Source organism: Alosa sapidissima, chromosome 19 (assembly GCF_018492685.1).
Source record: "Alosa sapidissima isolate fAloSap1 chromosome 19, fAloSap1.pri, whole genome shotgun sequence".
NCBI classification, from domain to species: domain Eukaryota; kingdom Metazoa; phylum Chordata; class Actinopteri; order Clupeiformes; family Clupeidae; genus Alosa; species Alosa sapidissima.
Window position 1 is genome coordinate 27016617 of NC_055975.1, and position 21598 is coordinate 27038214.

A 21598-nucleotide genomic window follows, 5' to 3' on the forward strand; every position below is an offset into this window, starting at 1 on the left:
GGGTATGGACAAACCTGGATGAACCCGTTCCATCAGCTGGTAGATGGTCTACGGTGATGTGGACCTAGAATGTTCAGGTATGGGACAAAGTGAGGGAGTTTGTGGGTATGGGTTGAAGAGGAGCCCATTTTAGCCTTTTAAAAAAAAAAATATATATATATATATTGTTTAAGTATTTGACAAACCTGGGTGAAACACACACACACACACACACACACACACTGCTCTTGCAGAGTGTTTGTCTAATTGTGGGCACATCGGAGTAGCAGACTGCAGTCCGAATGTGGGCACAGCAGCCCAAACCTGGGCGAGCTCAGTCAGCAGGTTGGGTGTTTGTGGAGATGTGGTCCCTCTGTTCCTGCCCGCTCCTTCCTGTCTGAGTTCAGGTTTCATATCCTCATGTCCGCCTGGCGTGGCATGGTGATTGAGTGAGCGAGTGTTCGGAACGCTCGGACTCTCATACTGCTGTGTCAGGGAGTGATCTCTCTCTTCCTGCTCTCGCATGGTCACAGCCAGAGAGTTGTGCTGTGTCAGGAGAGGATCACTCTCCCTTCCTGCTGTCTCGTTTCGTAAAGCATATTTTTTGTCATTATTCAGATAGGACGGGGAAGAGACTGACCGGAAGGGAGTGGGGGAGAGAGATGGTGTGGGATCAGGAAATGGCCCGTGTCGGACTCGAACCCTGGTCCTCGGGGGCACTTGCACCTGAATGGGGTACAGATACTGTAGTCAGTTGCGCCATAGCCCCCCCCCCCCCCCTTCTCGTTTTCACAACCAGAAATCCCACTGAGTGGCTTAATCAGGGCTTTGGCTCAGTATCTCAGGTCAAAGGTAAGAGTTGTGTTGAAGGTCAGAGGTGAGGGGTTCGCTGGAATGTGATTTGTTGTTGTTTTGACTAGTCGTAAGAGGGAGGGTGTAGGCCTGGAGAGGAAGCCAGCATGGCGTCCAGGCTGCAGGAAACTATTGTTGCTGCTGCTGTTCATAGTTTTGGGTCTACGAGTGTGTAATGAAAGCTTTTGCCATTTGAACAGATGTTGTTGTTTTTTCCGATTTGTTGTTGTTTTGGCTAGTTGTGGAGAGTTTGGGATGATTCGAAAGGGAGTTGGCATGGTTTTCCAGGGACTGTAGGGCCGCTATGGTTGGCTACAGTTTGATGTGTTGCATTTTGTGTTTTGCAGTTTTATAGCTTCAGGGGTGTTTGTGAAACTGTGTGTGCTGTTGTGTAGTCTTATGCTGTGTGTCTCTGAAGATGTTTTCCATTGAGACAAATCTGTTGCATTGTGGGAGTAGGCCATGCTATTTGCTGTGGCTAATCTGTTTTGTAGTTGTGGTTTCCTGTCGGTTTTGCGTAGGTCTGATGAAGTCGTCGGGTGGATTTGCGGCTCTTTGGGTGCAATTGCGCTGCGCCAGAGAAACTGCGCCGGTTCGGTGAGCGCATTCCCGCATGACGGCCGACTGTAGCGGAGCAGTATCTAACCAAACCCAGGCCAGAACTGGGCCAGACCTGATTTAGACTCGGCAGGCAAGCGGCAGTGAAATGCCTGTGTGCTGTGCTGTGATGTGGTGGTGTTGTTGCTGTATTGTGTTATGCAGCGTCTTTGTTCAGTGTGAAGTCATGCAGTCGCTTTCCTTCCCAGCCGGCTTGCCTCCTGTTGCCTGCCGGGCCAGGGCCTGCTTCCCTGCTGTCTGTCCTTCCCAGCGTCAGGACATAACTCTCCCCTGTCTGACTTTCCTCCCTTTTCTCTTCGCTCCGTCGGCATGGCAACGCCGGGCGGAGGTTAACCCCAGGTCACCCGTGGTCAAGGAAGCCTTTTCTGTGGGGTCTAGAGGTGTGTGTGTGTGTGTGACAGGGGAAGAGCGGTCTAGAGAGAGGGGTGTGTGTGTCTGTGTGTGTGTGAGACAGAGGGGCGAGGGCTCTAGGGGCTGAGTGAAGCGGGGTACAGGGCCCTGCCTCAGCATCTGTCGACGGTCATAAACATCTCTGGTGACTTTTATGGGCCAAACGTGCGTAGCACAATTATGTGTTTTTCGGGGTGCATTGGCTCTTTTCTTCTCTCTTTGTGGGTGTGTGTGAAGCAGGAGGGGGCACTCAAAGGAGCCGGGCACAACAGGTTTTAAACTTGGAAGTGAAAGGCCCCTGCCGCCTGCTGCTCGCTCACAACAGACACTTTAATTGCAGCGTGGAGTTCATGAGTCCTGCAGAGCCCATGGCCTCGGCAAACCCAGATGCCCCGAGAGACGCAGTTCACATCGGCCACGGAGAGATTAGCTCTCCCTATCTCCCTCCTTCCATCCCCATCTCCCTCCTTCCATCCATCTCTCCCTCCTTCCATCCCTATCTCCATCTCTCCTCTTTCTGTCTCTTTCTCAACCTTCCATCTCTCTCTTCTTATACCACTGTCTCCCATTTTTTTCGCCTACCCTCATTTTCTCTCTTCTCTCTATTAATACCCTCTTCTCTCTCTCTCTCTCTCTCTCTCCCCTTTTCTCTTGGTTTTTCTATACCCTCTCTCTCCCCCTTTCTATCTCTCTCACTGTCTGTCTCCTATTCTTTCTCTCTCTCTCCCTCCTCCTCCTCTCTCTCTCTCTCTCTCTCCTTCTTAATTCTCTGGTTCAGCATGGCGAGAAATGCCTGCTCTGAACTTTTGATGTTTAATTGTGTTTGGCACAGAGACAGTGAACGCGAAAACGCACTGTTGCAGAAGCCTAAAATAATGGTTACATTTCTTACAAATATCAATGCCATGTTTGTCTGTCAATGGAAGAGATTGCTCTCCTCTTAGAATGCACTCTGTGTGTGACTGGATCCGACTTTCTCAGAACCCGCTGAGAGACTCTGCTGCCCACATGGGTCTTAGTGCCCCTCGGATTCCGGATTGGAAGACAATGGAACATATTTGTGGAGTGCCCGAGTGGAACATGACTTGCCAACTGTTTTACAATCCCAGTGTGAGCCCCATTGACCGCTCCTTGTGACCTTACTTATTATGGGATGGGTTGCAGGGATCCTTGTTCTTTTCCCTAAATCCTTACCCTGTGGCCATGCAAGCTTGAGCATTCCAATATCCTGCCCTCTGAGTCAGCTTTCTGTGGGCGTTGCTCTTCATAGCTAGCAGGTCAGAAATTATTTGCGTCTGATGAAATGTTTTTTAATTTTTAAATTTTTTTTTAGTCATGCTTTGTGTACCAAAGGTTTGGCTGATAGTCCAACAAGTCTCTAAGCACTAATATGGCTGTAATCCTTTACCCTCTCAGCGATGAGTCATGGTGTATTGGTGAGTCGGCAGGGTGTTGTTCAGGTATTTAAATATGAATGATGAGCATTAAGCTGCTGTTTCACAGGAACAGACAGGAAGTGAACACACACACACACACACAAAAAGATGGGGAGGGGCCGGCAACCTTTCACCTATGAGTTACCTCATAACGAACATTAGATTGGGGATTAATGTCTTGGCTCCACCAGTGGTACCTGTTGAAGGGCAGGTCAGACACACACCTGTTGATATTTACCCACAGAAGCTCTGTGCCAACAGTCCATTTATTGACCCATTGGTTGTCTGGGTGCAGGCGATGGGGTCATATTTACTGGGTGTCATTAACGTTGCAGATATGTGTTGTTAGGAGCAATAGACTCTTCTGTGGCGGTTGTAAAAAATGGCAGTGTGTCAGGTGAAACAAAGAGCATGCTGGGAAAAGGGAAAGGAAAAGTAGTCTCATGGTAATTTATTGAAGTACTGGGTACATGTAGCTTTTAATAAGTTACATGTTAAACGCAGAACCTAATGTAGGTCACAGAAGTGTACACATATAGATGTTAGAAACTCGACACACGCACACGACATAGTACAAATTTAAATTTCAGTGACTAGCCTTTTGTTTTTTTGCAAATCCAGGCTGTGCATTCACTCTCCTGTAAATCACTGCAAATGAGAGTGTCTTGAGTGATTTTTAAATAAATTTGGATTGAAAATTTAGCGATGTCAATGCAGGTGTAGCCTACCAGTGGCGGGTCAGTCGTCATGCGTTGCGAAAGACAGACCCAGTAGGCTGACACCTCTCCAGGACCGGTAGCTCTTGGGTAGACACTACACCGTGTGACAGACACAAATCCCACTTGCTCTGCGGCACTACAAGGCTGGAACTGTACGTAGAAGTGACCGTTTGGTTCATGGTGTTTCATGGTTTGGACATCACCCTTCGGTATGAAGGGGTTTCAGGCAGAGGCTTGTATTCTTTAAGTTTTGAGACTCCAATTGGTTTGAGCTAAGCCTAGTATGCAGCTAACTTGGTAATGGTCAGGTCTACAGAATAGATTAAGGTTTTCTTGTGGAGTCCCAAGCGTTTTTTGTGGAGTCCCAAGCGTATGCTAATTTTGGGAATAATATGTACCGTGAAGTGTTAACCCCCTGGGTATTACTGTTCTGACTCACCCTCTGACTGGGGCCTCTTTCTAACGAATTAAAGGTGCCGATTCTGTAGACATTTGATCTCAGCAGTGGTAAAGGTCACACCTCCATTCTGTGCTTCTCTCCTGACCTGAAGCATCCATTTCGTGCTCCTGAAGTACTGTGTTCATCGGCTGGAACAACATATGGCTTGGTCAGGTTTTTAACGCGGTCCCATTTACGGGTCTGGGACCGGGTTCAAAAACAAGACCATGTGACCTCCCTCTCCTCCATGAGGGCCATAAGAGAGAGAGAGAGAGAGCAGTCTCTGGCAGAGGCGGCCTTATTTAGGTCAAGTGTGCAGGACGTCATCTTGATCATGGCCCGGGCAGGCGGGCCAAGGGGTGGGTGGCTGCGGCGAGATCTCGACCCACCGATGCGGAAAGACATTTTTTAAATGATGCCGATCGGGGCGGACGCTGAGGAGGAGGAGAGGGGGGCGGACGGAGGGAGAGAGGGCGTGGGTGACTGTGGCCCTACTGCTGATGTTCATCACTGTTCGCCACTCGTATCCCCCCCGTACCCACGCCAGACCCCCATGCCCTCCTCCAGCTGGTACGTCTGTCACGGCACATGGGGCATGATCGTGAGGTGTCAGACAGGAAGCATCATCATCATCATCATCATCATCATCATCACACACATACACACACATGCACACTGATCACTCCTTGACTCATGTTGACAGCTGTCACTGTGGCACATGTCAAGAAGGCAACAAAGAGGTCATACTGCAGGAGTGGATGTTTCTTTCTTTCTTTCTTTCTTTCTTTCTTTTTTCCTTTCTTTCATTTTCTCCCCCCCCCCCCCCCCGTTTGTTTTTGCTCTTGCTTCAGCGCAGGAATGCGGGCAAAAACCTCAGGCCGCAGATGCCCACACGCTGCTGCTGTGCCACGCTGGGAATAACAGCCCCACTGCCCAGGCTGGCATGTCTTCCTGTCAACACTGACAAGTAATTAGATGGGGCTCAACAGTAGATCCAGTCCTTCAAATCCGCAGGTCATTAAGATGTGTTGCCTAAATATCCGCACATACTCTCTGAGGAGAGAACCAAGAGAAAAACAGCTAAATCAATAACTGTTCAGATGAGATTTGCGGAGAGCAGACCATAACAGCTGAATCGAGATGCTCAGATGGATTTGAAGAGGGCGGACAATAACAGCTGAATCAAGCTGGGGGCAGACGGATTTGATTCTCTACAAACACTGACGCTTGTCTTCCTGATGATGGGGGGGCTTGCTGTGCTGGTTTTGAATGTGCAGGACTCATGGAAAGATGTGTAAAGAGGATGGAAACGGCTCCTGCGGCTTGGTTGGCTGTAGACACACACACACACACACACACACACACACACACAGGAGCCTGGTGCCCTCTCCGTGCCATTGGGAAGGGTTGGGTATGGCCCCCCCCCCCTGGCACATGCCGTGTCTGGTTACTATTCCTTGCCGTGGGACTTGACCATGTGATTGGTCAGAAGCGCTCCGGGGAATGGGGGAGGGTTTTCCGTCCGGGAGGGAGTTCGGCTGTGGAAATACCACCAAGTTTATTCACGGCAGGCCACATAATGTGCTTCAGATAATTAGACAGTCCTTCAACATATGTGTGGGCGCTGAGTTGTGGGCACACGCTTGCGTTGATCCACCCCCACCACCCCCCCTTAATATCATGCCCTCCGAAATGCCATGTGTTTCCTTCTGGGACGACTACAGCATTCAGAGGAGAATGACAGAAATGTCATGGGCGAAGCTGCAACTAGGCTATTTGGCTGCTGGCCAGGAGAACCCCATTGGGGGAGGGGCATTCTGAGGTTCACAGAAGCGGCCCTCTGTCTCTGTCCATCTCTGTGTGTTTCTCGATTAGCCCATTTCACAAGATGGGGCCGCTGTGTAAATCAACTTCCTGTGGAACAGCACTGTCCCATAGACAGCAAAAGAAAAGTCCACAGGAAAGACAAAAGCAGGAAGACGTTTTACCCTGCCAATTAAGGCATCATTAACATCAACTAGGCCGGACACCTTGACACTGTGAAATAGGCTTATCCTGCTCTCAGAGCTGTCCAGCGCAGCGTGATTTGCATGATTGAACACATCAGAATACCATTAAAGCCCTTAATTGGCTGAATCTGGTTTGTGCAGCTAATCGAGAGCAGACTGACTCCTACCTTTTGATTTGGTTGAAGACCCTTTACAATATACAATAAACATCTATGATCATACGTAACATAACCAGGCACAGCGTTTAGTTTACCCTATGGTCCTAAACTATGAGAGATATATATTGATAATGTACACATTGTAAGGTTTTGTTATGGATAATAGCTGAAACGATGTGAAACCACTCCACTCCTAATTCAAGACCAACGGCCAAATCTTGTGTCTCGCAACATCAGCGAAAGTGAAACTAAATTTGCCGAGCAGCTCCGTTAGCTGTAGTGGCAGCAGCTGCTCTTTATTTTTAATTGGTTCATGGTCTGTGCTACACCTTTTGAAGTTTGCACCAAGTCTCATGAAAATTGGGGTGGTATATTGTGGGTTGCACACAAACAATGAACAATGAATGTTAGCAGATGTCATTGTGAGTGGCTTTGGACAAAAGTGTCTGCTAAGAACTAAACATAAACATTAGACCTGCAGTGGTCTAGCGGCCCTTGAGAAACACTGAGGAAGACTGAAGCCGGTGCCTCTCCCCCCTGGCAATGCCAAGCGTTCCTGGCGCTGCTGAATGCTGAATGGCTGTAGTGTGGCCCCTCTGGAGAGGTGGGGGCGCTGGTGGGTGGAGGGGGAGGGAGGTGTAGCAGCTGGCAACCAGGCCCCTATGAAGAAGGGAGGGAGGGAGGGATAGATAGATAGAGAGAGAGACAGAGAGAAAGAAAGAAAGCGGTAAAGAAAGCGAGTGAAGTTGAGAGAGAGAGAGAGAGAGAGAGAGAGAGAGAGAGAGAGGATTGGAGGATGGGTGAGAGCGGTGCAGAGAGATCTGAAATAATCCAGCCTCTCTCTCCCTCTTTTTCTCTCCCTCCTTCTCCCTCTTTTTCTCTCTCTTCCTCTCTCTCTCTCTCTCTCTCTCTCTCTCTTCTCTCTCTCTCTCTCTCTCTCTCTCTCTCTCTCTCTCTCTCTCTCTCTCTCTCTGGACTCGTCTCTCTCCCTCCTCCGTGATTTAGGGGTCTGCTTTAAACGCAACCCCGTCGTTAACGACATGCGAGCCTGGCATGCTGCCTGCCGCTTCAAATTCCCCCGCAGGAGATAAGGCCCGCTCTCTCACTCCGTCATTAAGAAGAAAGAGAGGAAGGGAGAGAGAGAAGGCTGAAGAGAGGAAGATGGAGGAAGATAGAGGGAGAGAGTGAAGGCTGAAGGAAGAGAGGAAGATGGTGGGAGCAAGAGTGAGAGAGAGAGAGAAGATGGAGGAAGAGAGGGAGATGGAGATAGAGAGAAAGAGGGAAGTGGAGTGCTGTGGCAGAGCTCTGCGCGTCTTGTAAGATCTGGGTCATCTCTCAGTGATTGGTCTCACCTGTCTAGCTGGCATTTGGGGGTAAAAACAACCACATGTTTGCACTCTGGCGAGGATTAGGGCCCATAACTCAACACACGGGCCTGTCAGGGGTCTCACATGCTGCCTGTGTGCACACACACACATGCACACACACACATGCACACGCACACGCACACGCACACATGCACACACACACATACACACACGCACATGCACGCACACACTTTTGCTATCTTACTCTCTCTGTTACACATCCATGCTCTCTCTTTCACACTCTCAGACACAAAAACACACAGATTTCAGTCCCTCTCTCTCTTTCCCTCTCTCTCTCTCCCCCCCCCCCCCTCTCTCTCTGTATTTAGCTGTCAAATTCAAATTCAAATATGCTTTATTGGCACGACAAACCATATGATGCATTGCCAAAGCGTTCACAGGAATAATAATAATTAAAGAAAATACAAATACAAAATGATGTAAACATGTACAAACATCTTCACTTCACATGTACAAACATCAAATCACTTCGTCACACACACACACACATACTGTATACACACACACACACACACACACACACACAGCACATCACAACCATGCAAGACCATTGTCTGTACACGTGCATAGGAAAACCAAGACAGGACAAAACAAAACAAAACAAACAGGAGACATGGTGTAACAGACTGGGGCTGGGGAGCAGTGTTGTGTTGAAGGGTGGAGGTAGTGGGGTGATTATCTTAAGTAATGCCTTCTCTCAGGTTATGGAGTGAGGACACATAACTGGCTGCCAGTATGCATGTGCTGGTGTCCTCACCCAAAACTACAGCAAGTTTTTTCTGTTCCTCCAGTTTTGTGAAGTTGGGAATGATGTTGTTCAAAATGGTGAAATATTTGTCTCTTTGGGACCGATATTTGTCACAGTGTAGCAGAAAGTGCACCTCTGACTCCACCTCCCCTGTCATACAGTGACCACATGTCCTTTGCTCTTTGGGCAGCCATGACTTCTTGTGCCTGCCTTTCTCTATGGCTAGACTGTGGTCACTCAGCCTGTACTTGGTGAGGAGAGCTGTCTCTATATATTTCTCTTCCTTTTCTCTCACTCTCTCTCCCTTGCGCTCGCTCATCACTCTCCGATCGCTCATCTCTTTGTCTCTCTCTCTCTCTCTCTCTGGTGAGCTCAGATGTGCATTCTTTATTTGTGCAGTTGGCACAGGCATGTCCAGGCAGGGTACAAGCAGCAGGCCCAGGATCAGAACATGAACACACACACACACAGTACACACTCACACAAAAACATCGAAACATTTCGCTCTCAGCAATGCGTTAAAATGGATGAGGGGGGTGATGCGCAGTTGGGTGTCTGTGTGTGTGTTTGGGGATGAGCAGTTGTGTCTGTGTGTGTGTGTGTTTGTCTGTGAGCGTGCGTGCGTGTGTGTGTTGGGGGATGAGCAGTTGTGTGTGCGCACATGTGTGTGTGCGCGTGTGTGTGTGTGTGTGTGTTGGGGGATGAGCAGTTGTGTGTGTGTGTGTGTGTGTGTGTGTGTGTGCGCGTGCATGTGTGTGTGTGTTGGGGGATGAGCAGCTGCCCCCATGCTCTGCACTTGAGCCTGGAGGTTTCCGTGAAGGGTGTCGCCAATGCACTCAAGGACAGGAAGACCGCAGCAACAGCAGCGCAATCTGTAGCTGCACACACCCAGCTAAGCCATGCACGGATAGGAAGTCTGTCTGTGTGTGTGTGTGTGTGTGTGTGTGTGTGTGTTTGTTTCTCTTTCCTAAAAGTGTATGTTCTGCGCCTTAACTCTAAACAAAGCCTTGTGCACAAAGCACACAGCAGCCCCCTGAGACACACACACACACACACACACACACACAACCCTCTAATGAGCCTGGCCCTGGCGGACTGCTCAGTGTTTCCTTCAGTCCTGCCTCTCGTGTCTCAGCGGTGTTGTGTGTTGTGTTCTGCGTGTGCGGACGGTGAGATGGGACCGGCCGATTGGCCGTGCTCTCAGGAGGCTTAACGTGATAGGACGAGGTCACAGGAGCTGGAACCTGCCTGTGTTTGGGACGGGAGTTGCCAAAATAGCCAAGGCAGGAGGAACATGAGCTCATAGCTCACTCAGTGTATGTGTGTTTGTGTGCGTGTGTCTGTATGTGTGCCTGTGCCTTTGTGTGTGTTAGCGCATGTGTGTGCCTGTGTGTGTGTGTGTGTGCGCGCGTCTGTGTGTGTGTGTGTGCGCGCGCCTGTGCCTGTATGTGTGTGTGTGTGCGCGCCTGTGCCTGTGTGTGTGCGCGCCTGTGCCTGTGTGTGTGTGTGTGCGTGTGTGTGTGTGCGCCTGTGTGTGTGTGTCCTGCACTCTTGCTCTTACTCATATCTCTCTCCTCCTCACTGTCCTGCTCTCTTTGGACCTGACTCAGTGTCTCCTCCTCACTGTCCTGCTCTCTTTGGACCTGACTCAGTGTCTCCTCCTCACTGTCCTGCTCTCTTTGGACCTGACTCAGTGTCTCCTCCTCACTGTCCTGCTCTCTTTGGACCTGACTCAGTGTCTCCTCCTCACTGTCCTGCTCTCTTTGGACCTGACTCAGTGTCTCCTCCTCACTGTCCTGCTCTCTTTGGACCTGACTCAGAGTCTCCTCGTGGCCTTTTAAGTCTCTATCTCTGTCTGCTTCACCTGTACTCCACACTCCCCAAGACAGTTCTCAGTCCATCGCTCATCTCTCCCGCTCTCTCTCTGTGTGTTTGTGTGTGTGTGTGTGCTCGTACTCGTACTCCACACTCCCCAAGACAGTTCTCAGTCCATCTCTCATCTCTCCCGCTCTCTCTGTGTGTGTGTGTGTGTGTGTGTGTGTGTGTGTACTCGTACTCCACACTCCCCAAGACAGTTCTCAGTACATCTCATCTCTCCCGCTCTCGAGATGTTCCACTCACTCATTCTGCTTCTGCATCTGTGGTTCAAATTCACACCAATCATTTGCGAAGAGACAAAACCATTGCAGTGGTGTGAATCAAACGTCGCAAGACATTGCCTAGCTGTTGCAAGACGTTGCCTAGCTGTAGCAAGACGTTTTAAAAAGATTTGTCATCAAATTGCACTTTCAAGGTTTTAGAACACGTTTACCTCAGTGTTCTTACTCAGTCAGTCCAGCAGAGGCGTGATGTCAGAGTTTTGGCCAAAGAGAAAGGAGAGAAAGACTTGGTTTTGAAGAACTCCAGTGTCCGCACAACATCAGTCAAAACACATCATGCCAATTAAGTCACAAAAAGAAGCATCATTTGACTTGCTGGTGCCATATCAGCTAGTTGGTTAGCTTTGCTGGCTAGCCATCTAATTCACATCTGGCTAGCAGTGGTGTGACAAAGGCGTTGTTATGGAAACACTGGTGATGTGAATCGTAGTGCTGGTGTGAACCCCTTCAGCTTCCTGGAATGAGCGTTGCAGCAAGTTGCTGGTTTAAAGAATGTTGCGACTTGTCTCGTCTCAAACCTTTTGATGTGGTTTGGGCTCTGCTTATCCTTTGGGCTTTGTGTCTGCATCTGCATTTCTTTCTCTCTTTCTTTCTTTCTTTCTCTCTCTCTCTCTCTCACACACACACACACACACACACACACACACACACTCTCTCTCTCTCTCTCTCTCTCTCTCTCTCTCTCTCTCTCTCTCTCTCTTGCTGTATCTGCCTGCTGCTTGTTGTTGGCTACACCCTACTCTAGACTCTACACTTGTCTGTCACTCATCCTGGATCTTCCGTTGCTCTCTGTGTGACTACCTCTTCTTTTTTTTCTTTGCTCTACATTCTCTCTCTTACACACACACACACTGCCTTTGACTTCAACAGTAAACAACCTGGCCCTCAGGTGTGTGTGTGTCTGTCTGGGAACATGCTGCCTAATGCCTCTACTTCACCCTGTGCCTGTGTCTATCGTTTCACCCTGAGGCCTCTCCTCCTCTTCCTCCTCTCCTCTCCTCCAACAGGCCTCACTGCATTCCTTCCCCTCACCACCAGGCCCACACTGTGCTCTGATCAAAGGCCAGGCCAATGAGAATTAGTCAAGCAGGCCGGCAAAGAAAAGAAAATATTTCTCAGGATCATGGAAGTATGAGACACACAGACAGACAGGGAGGGAGAGAGAGAGGGTATGAGAGATGTAGAGAGGGAGGGTATGAGAGATGGAAGGAGAGAGAGGGGGTATGAGAATGGAGGGAGAGAGAGGGTATGAGAGATGGAGGGAGAGAGAGGAGAGAAGAGAGTGGGAATTGGTCCCAAAATGCTCTGCTCCAGCACCTGGGTGCACATGAGCAGGTGAGATTTGTGACGTTAATCTGTGTGTGTGTGGGAAAGAGATGCTAGGTGTGTTCAGTAATCGTGTAGAGTTGATACTGTGTCTGTGATGAAGTAGCCCTGTCCTCCCTACTCCACCCTCAGAGATTCCAGCACATCACGCCAGTGTTAGATTGTTAGACACACACACACACAAACATACATACACAAACATGTGGTACTAGCGAAATATTTAGCCATTACACACACACACACACATACACACACACACAAACATACACAAACATGTGGTACTAGCGAAATATTTAGCCATTACAACAAACACTATTGTGGAAATGAATCTGGCTTACACATGCACATACATGAACGCATGTTCCTCATCAAGACACTACACCACCACACACACACACACACACACACACCACTAGTCCCTCTACCCCCCTCCAAGCCTCTGCTTCCCAAGATGAAGTTCATTCTGACACTTGCTGCGGGGGAGAGTGTGTGTGTGGTGGGTAATGTGTGTGTGGTTGGGGCCAGTGTGAGTGTGTGTGGGGGGTTGAATCCTACACTACTATTTCTGGAATGTGATGGGAGTCTTTGCCGTTGTGCTTATTATACAGTGGGAGCTTTGTGTGGTATGGCCTGATTTTAGACGACAGGCTCGGCCCCGGGGTCATTGGGACTGAAGCTGGAGCTTTTGTTTTTTGCTACACTCATCCTCCCCTCTGTGTTCTGTGCTGTCACTCCATCTCCCCCTATTCTGCTCTCTCTCTCTCTCTCACTCTCACTCTCACTCTCACTCTCACTCTCACTCTCACTCTCACTCTCACTCTCACTCTCACTCTCACTCTCACTCTCTCTCTCTCTCTCTCTCTCTCTCTCTCTCTCTCACACACTCTACTCTTTCTCTGTTATTTCTATTCCTCTCGTTATCACTCTCTATCATCTCTATCTGTCTATCTCTCCCTCTCTTGCTCATTCTCTCTACTGCTCCTTGTCTCCTTGACACACAATCACACACAATCACACACACTCTCACACACTCTCTCTCTCTCAGTGATGTGGTTGTAGTGTGGTCGGTCTGCTGCTATGCCTCAGTAGCTCCTTCATGCACTCACAGAAAGACGTATGCTCACCAGATGGAATAGCACCACATGAACTGTGCGTGCCTGTGCCTGTGCCTGTGTTTGAGTCAGTGAGTGTATGTGTGTGAGCATTTGTATGGGTGAGTTTGTTTTTCTATGTGTGTGTGCATCTATGCAGCTCTCATGGTCATCTTTTACATGACTAAGAAAGCAGAATTAAAATGCATATAATTAGACATCATCATCCACTGCCATTTCTTGGATCTCCGATCCATAGACTGTGACCTCGAGGGGCCTATGGCTCAGTCTGATTGGCTTCAGTTGAAATGGAATGGGCTGACTGTAGTCCATCTCTGGGGCTTGTTAAGATTGAGATTCACTTTTGAGTTAATCAGGCAGCGAAATGGACAGCCGTCTGTAAATAATTACACTCCTTCCCTGACCTGGTTACCTCCTGCAGTTGGTCAATAAGAGTCATGTATATGGGTCAATGTGTTCGCGCTGGCCCTGCCTGTGTAGGACTACTTCGAGAGGGAGAGAGAGAGAGAGTGAATGAGAGCAAGAGCCAGAGAGAGAGAGGAAAATGAAAGAGGGGGAGAGAGAGAGAGAGAGAGAGAGAGAGAGAGAGAGAGGAAAAGTGAACATGAGGGCCAGAGAGAGAGAGCAAACGAGAGAGAGCAAATGAAAGAGAGGGAGAGAGAGAGGAAGAGTGAACATGAGAGCAAGAGCCAGAGAGAGAGCAAATGAAAGAGGGAGAGAGAGAGATGGCATTGAGAGAGAGAGAGCGTGAGTCTGCTCTGCAAGTGCATGTTTGCTCGGTGCGTTCCCTGCCTCTTTCTGACTGATAGTCTGTTTGTGTTCAGGTCCACTGAGCAAAGTACAACTGATGACTTGGAGTTGGAGAGTGGAAGCGCTTTGCTGCTAAGCTGCAGGGTCCTAGCTTCCTCCCTCCTCTGTTCTCACACACTCCTCTGTTACTCACACACTCTTTCCACCTCTCTCTCTCTTTCTCACTTCTATCGTTCTATATCTGTTACCGGTACTCTCTGTATCTCTCTCTCTTTGTCTCTATGTCCTTGCCCCCCTCCTCCCTCCCTCCTCCCTCACATCTCTGTCAGGCCATTTCTCACTCTCACTCTCTCTCACTCTCTCTCTCTCTTGCTCCCTCTCTTTTCCTCTCTCACTCACACTCTCTCTCTCTCTCTCTCTCTCTCTTGCTCCCTCGCTTTTCCTCTCTCACTTGCTCTCTCTCTGTTCCTCTCTCTCTCTTGCTCCCTCGCTTTTCCTCTCTCACTTGCTCTCTCTCTGTTCCTCTCTCTCTCTCTTGCTCCCTCTCTTTTCCTCTCTCACTCACTCTCTCTCTCTCACTTGCTCTCTCTCTGTTCCTCTCTCTCTCTCTCTGCGATGAAGTCATAATCATGCTCTGGTATTTTGCATGTAGCCTTGAGTGGTTGTCATTTCAGTACTAGTCAGTTGGCCTTCGGCATCGTTTCTGAAAGCCAGTGCTGTAGTGAAATGAAACTGGCCCCACTAACAGTGTCAAAGGCATCCTCGTCTAAAACAAAGCCCTCACAAAAAAAACGACTGACTATTAAATATTATTTACAGATGTCTTGTTCTTTATTCAACCGAAATATCAATGATTCTGTGAAGTCATTTGTTTTGTTGCAACTTCGAATCTTGCGAACGATCCTAAATATCCCCATATTTGTGTTTCCTTTGTTCCCCCTCTCTGGCATATGTCCTCATTGTGAACCACTACATCAGAGCTCAGCCAAAGGTAGGACATGTCCTCATGCATGCATTATTGTTCTTTGTGTGTGTGATTTTGTGTGTCTATGTGTTCTGTTCTTAAAGCAAATGTGTGGTTCTCTCTATTATTATGTATTATTTATTTTAGATGCCTCCTAATATTATATATTTTTAAGATTAATATTTATTGATAGAATATATAATTCTCTTTATTGAACTTTATTTTTTTTGCTCAGATAAAGGGTATGCACTTTCAGATTTCATTATACATATACAATGACGATAAACATTCAATTCAATTCAATTCAATTCAATTGAGTGTCTGTTTCTGCAACTACATTATTATTTGTTCAGGTCATGCAAACTGTATTAAACTACATCATGTGCTGATCTCTCTCCTGCAGGTCTTTGCCTATGATTACTGCTTCTGGTCGATGGACGAGTCAGAAAAAGACAAATTCGCTGGTGAGTGTCGTGTGCTAATCTTTTTGTTTTCTGTTCTTTCGTTGGCGTATGAAAGCCTAATCGTGCAGTTGAGATTCCTTTCTCTCTGTACCCGATGCTAAGCTTTCCTGATATGCATGTTTACAAAGCATGAGAAGGCGGGGCTTGCCTCCAGTTGCCACGGTAGCTACTGTGACTAGATACTCTAAATGAGTGGAATGTGCAGACACCTTTAGTTTGCCCTTTAAAAAATGCCCTCCAGCTGAAGGCAGGTTAAGAAGGTGAGCGAGGATTAAGAAAGCTTCGGTACACATTCCTAGAGTGGGAGCCATTTGCCGCCTTTTTTATGCTTTGGAAGCCGAGTCACGGCATGTGACATACAGTATACAGGAGTTGTTGTACCGTACACATGGAATGCCATTCGAGTGACCTCGACTTTTAGAGATGACCGCTGATTGTGTGTGTGTGTGTGTGTGACTGTGTCACAGGTCAAGATGTGGTGTTTCAGTGCCTCGGTGAAAGCCTTCTGGACAATGCCTTCCAGGGATACAACGCCTGCATCTTTGCCTACGGTCAGACAGGTGAGTCCTCTTAGTGGGCCAAAGAGTGTGTGAGAGTGAGCGTATTCACTCCATCTGACCCCTTGATCCGAGTTCCAGAGATAATTAAAAGGGAACTCAAAGGCCACATACTCGATCTGGCCACGTCGGCAAATCTGAAACTGAATTTGTGATCCTGCCTTGTGATTGGGGTCTGCTGGGGGGTCTGCTCCAACATCTAACAGCTTCTTCTGTGGCTCATGTTACGACACCTTTCCACTTTTCAGTTTCATGAAAAATCATTAAAAAACGTTGCGCCATCCTCTGCTCACAGACCGACAAACACCAAACTGACCGCCACACCAAAAGGGCTGGTTACTGTGGACAGTGAGAACCCTAACTCTACTGTAGCCACAGTACTCCATCACAGCCAGGTCACATAGAGGCCTGTTCTCTGCCTGTTCTCATGGCCTTTGGACTGTGAAGAGATGGCAGTCACGCTCAGATAGGTAGTGTGAATACCTGCCTGCTTTCTGCTGACGTGGTGCCACCTGCTCAATGGTCAGATGCTGTGCTATACCCATGGGCTGATGGGACAGGGCTGGTGTGTGCAGTCTTGCTGGTCTGTGTTAGCATGGGTAGCATTTGTTACATAATGCAGTTGGGAGCGTCGTTTTATGGCCATAACAACTTTTTAATCTAAAGTTAAGTTAGGTAACGTGGTACTTTTGCTAGCCACTGCAATACACACACACACACACACACACACATAGACAATAACTAGTAACTCTTGGGACAAGTTCAGTTTTACTACACAAGTCAATGCTAGTGATCCAGTTCAGCATATGTCATAGTTTATGTGTTGTAGGGGTAGTTCCGTGTTCGGGGTAAGTGCTTGACATTATCCGCCAGGGGTGCGTGCTGGTATAAGATTCTGACGGTATGATAACCTTAAGCAAACATATCACGGTTTCAGGATATAGCGATTACAGCTCTAAAATGTATTATTTTGAAATGTCTGGGTAAAAAACAAAACACAGCAACTTTTTGTCATACACAGCTCACTCACTTCTCACACCAACCTGAGGGGGAGGGGTCGTGCTCTACGCTGCACAAGGCTTGAGGGATTCCTGCACTTTCTGTCTTTGACGAGTCATTAAAAAAATCAGCTCATACCGCAGGAACGGTATGACCGAAAACTTTAGTGGTTTTGAAACCGTGACTTACAACCCGGGGTATACCTTACAGCGGAAACCGGCCCATGCCTATTATCTGCAAATGCATTATTTGTGTACCTTGAAATATGTGACTATATTGGATAATATCGGCTAGGCTGACCAGACTAGACTTAGACTAGACTTAGCAGCACCTAGCCGATAGAAAAAAGTGCAAAAGCACCATTTTCATCCAAAATTACACCACTTCAACACGTTTCATTCAAGTACAACATATCATATTAACACACTTTTACTGTGGGCATAAAAACTAGACCAAAGTAGGCCATTCTGTGATATGTTACTGGAATGCAGAATTACCATGTTTAACGGAAGTCTAGTGGAAATGGCCGGTATTTGAAATATAGGCCACATTTCTAAGTTTCAAAGTTAAAAAATAGAGCCGACCTGGTTGAACATATTTAGTTGAGGCAACATTTCAGATATGTATCAAACTTAGTCTAACAGCAACACAATTTCCAGATACAATTGGAAAATCATCATAACTGATATAGATGTGAAATTTAACCACTAATTTAGGTTTTCCGTCAAACATTTTTGTCCATTCCAACACGCATTCTATAAATATGCTATTAAAAGTACTGTGTGTTTGATGAATAAATAAATGAATAAATAATGTATAAAACAATCAAATGGACTGTGTGACGGGTGTGTGTTGAAGGGAGATTGCCATGGGTAACCTGACACCCTGCAGAGGGACTTTCCCTAAGCCTACCTCACCAAGTTGTGGTTTAGTGTGGACCGTGATCTGGCTGGATGGGAATATCCCTACCTGGGGTGATGAACCCAGCTGTGCTGCAGCGCGTGAAGAAGTTGTTGGATGTGGCCGTGACCCACAGACATACTTTTCCCTACGTCAGACTCACCAACATAGACTGCACTCAATTAACGTTTTTGTTTATCTGATAGTAAGTAGAATGTAACAAGTTACCAAGTCGAACATGACAACAAACGTGTGTGCCTGTGTGCGCGTAGGTTCGGGGAAGTCGTACACCATGATGGGCTCGGTGGACCAGCCTGGCCTGATCCCACGGCTGTGCAGCACGCTGTTTGAGCGGACGCTGAAGGAGCAGCGTGAGGAGGAGAGCTTCACCGTGGAGGTGTCCTACATGGAGATCTACAACGAGAAGGTCCGAGACCTGCTCGACCCCAAAGGGTGAGAAACTTCCCAATACTGACCTGCTCGACCCCAAAGGGTGAGAAACCTCCCAATACTGACCTGCTCGACCCCAATGGGTGAGAAACCGCCCAATACTGACCCGTATTGCTCTGTGAGATCTGCTTGACCTCAAAGGGTGAGAAACTACAATCGGAATCAGCACTGACGCGGAGACGGACACCTTCGGACACGCCAATACTGACCCGTGTTACTCTGTGTGACCTGTCGCCCAATTCCCCCTTTATTCCTGCTAGTAAAAACTGATTACCATCACACACACCAAAACCCTGCCCATACACACATGTCCCCACACAGAGAGCCGAGAGCCTAAAGGATTAGGAGCTTGGCCACCACAACACCTCTTAAACCCACTGTGCACAACCTGACCTGCGTTACACTGTGTATCTTATATCACTCAATTCTCTATTCAACGCTTTATTTCCTCTATTTTGGTGGTGGTAGCGTAGTGGCTAAGGAGCTGGGCTAGCATGCAGTAGCCTGAAAAGTTGAGGGTTTAATTCCCAGCTTCCACTGTTGTGCCCTTGAGCAAGGCACTTAACCCGGAGTTGCTCCGAGGACAATGGCCCTTGTAATATCACTGACGTAAGTTGCTTTGGATAAAAGCATTTGCTAAATAAATTAACATAAATGTACTTGTAAAAAAAAAAAAAAAATTACCAACAGTTGTTTAATCGTTTTGACTGTTGATTTGATGATTTCTATGATTTGTGGTTCTTGTGAGCCAATAAGAATGAAAGTGTTCGATTTGATAGAGCACCCTGACCTAGTCCATGAAATGACACCCGTGCTCTTAAGAGGTGTGTGTGTGTGTGTGTGTGTGTGTGTGTTTGACTGTATGTGGTTTATTTGTCTTTCAGGAGTCGACAGGCCCTCAGAGTGAGGGAACACAAAGTGTTGGGGCCGTACGTGGATGGGCTTTCTCGTCTTGCTGTAGCCAGTTACAAGGTAACACTCGCATGATGATATTTTTAATTGGTCGTAGATCATCAAAACTCACCAGTGACTACTTCTGTAGTAGTGCCTAAGGAGTAATCTCTGTGCTGTCCCCAGATGCTCGTCATCGTGCTCATATCAGGTTATAGAGGGTTCTTTCTGGAAGTGGTGCCTTGTAAGGAGGAACTCTGACGGTCAGATGCAGATGTAAATCCCCTTTGGCTTTCTTTTTCTTTCACTTTCAGGACATCGAGTCCCTGATGTCGGAGGGGAACAAATCTCGCACGGTGGCCGCCACCAACATGAACGAGGAGAGCAGTCGGTCCCACGCCGTGTTCAACATCATCCTCACACACACCCTCAAAGACCTCAAGTCAGGGGTAAGAGAACCCCCCCCCCCCTCTGTCTCTCTGTTATAAACACACACACACACAGTTTATTAGTCCATAGTCTCTTCAGCCTTGTCGTCTTTTCTTGGACTTTTAATGACACACACACTCACACGTCTCTCAAACGCTTTCAAACACACACACACACTTCTCTCTCTCTCTCTTTCTCTCTCTCTCTTACACGTCTCTCAAACGCTTTCAAACACACACACTTCTCTCTCTCTCTCTCTCTCTCTCTCTCTCTTTCTCTCTCACACACACACACACTAAAACACACACACATCCACACATGCCTCTTGTCTCTCGTCCACTCTCTTTCAGCCTCAGTGCAACCCCATCCCCCCCCGTTGCCCCGAGTCCCAGCCCTGAGGCTCCAGTTCCAGGCTAATCTCCAGGTTAAACTCCACTCTGCTCATCAGATGCCATGCGGGCCCTTGATTAGCTGAGTCAGGATGGAGGCTCAGGGTTGTTTTATGTCCACTGACGGGCGCTCAGGTGCGCTAGGTATCCTACGCCGCGTATCCAGGAAGAGCTTTGTGCCACCTCAGCGTGGTCAACGTTGCCAGGGTTGGGTTTCAGCGTGCGGCAGCACTCCTGAAGGCATTTGATGCCTACTTCCTGATCACCGTGCTGACTACGGTGGTGTTTCTGCGTGACCTTATCTCCGGTCAGAGCAAAGCACCCGGACCTTCAGCACAGCAGAACTCACTGAGTGAGAGAAAAGTGTGTGTGTGTTTGTTTGAAAGCGTGAGAGAAGTGTGTGTGTGTGTGTGTGTGTGTGTGTGTGTGTGTCATTAAAAGTCCAAGAACTGGAACTCAGCAATGTTTTCTTTAGTGCGTCCTTCATAAGTAATTAAGGGCTTTAATACAGTGTACGTATAACTACATGCCTTAAGCCTTTATGACTTAGGAGCGTCTCCTGCAAGCACATCTAATGTGGCAACGTGTGACCCATACATACATATGGTTTGTTTTCTTTGGTGACTTTGTTAGTAGCACCATATTGCTCCATATGATGTGGCATACACAGTGTAAGGACAGTTATGTGGTGGCGCCATAACTTTTGTGTCACATAAAAATCAGTGGTTACTAAGCAGAGAGCTTGGTGAAAGTGGTCCTCTCATATCATGGTCATATCAGAATCAGTGTTTTAGTGAATGGTGAGGATGGTGTAAGGGTTCTTACTTCGTTCTAAGACACTCTCTCAGTCTCGACGTGTCCTGCTTTGCTTCAGGCCTTGTAGGAACTCATTCCTAGCAGGGAAAATGTATGAATAAATAAAGGCGTCAGGCCATAGAGCCACGTTAGCTGATCCTTTCTGCCCACAGACACGCGTCAGCCGATCCCTTATCTCTGTGATGCAGTCAGTGTGTGCCTCTCAGCGGCCCCCCATGTCTTTTCTCTGTCCCTGTCACCTGATTCGGCGCGGTGGAACGAACGAAACCTGTCCCCGTCAATAATTCAACAGAGCACCGCAGAGACACAAACAGGATGCAGGGCCCAGGCCTGTCCTTCGCTCCTCTTCTCTCTCTCTCTCTCTCTCTCTCTCTCTCCTCTCTCTCTCTCTCCTCTCTCTCTCTCTCTCTCTCTCTCTCTCTCTCTCTCTCTCTCTCTTTCTCTTTCAATTCAATTCAATTCAAGAAAGTTTTATTGGCATGAACGTTTCAATAACATTATTGCCAAAGCTCAATTACATGTACACAAAAATATAAATAAAATAATGTTTAACAGATCTGTAAATTAAGTAAAACATAAAAGTTAATCGACAATTCTAATAATAATAACAATCCTATAACATTGTTTATGGCTGTGGCCTCACTGGCTGTCCCTCA

The 21598-nt window shown here is 47.7% G+C and overlaps 1 protein-coding gene across 1 annotated transcript in view; it reads left to right on the plus strand.

Moving 5' to 3' along the window:
* The window catches only part of kif13ba (kinesin family member 13Ba), an 81150-nt gene that overhangs the window by 5805 nt on the left and 53747 nt on the right, over positions 1–21598 (plus strand). Inside the window, 6 exon segments of the mRNA XM_042071820.1 lie at positions 15062–15074; positions 15451–15511; positions 15979–16071; positions 18240–18420; positions 19302–19389; positions 19623–19757. Coding sequence (XP_041927754.1) covers positions 15062–15074; positions 15451–15511; positions 15979–16071; positions 18240–18420; positions 19302–19389; positions 19623–19757 — 571 coding nt within the window.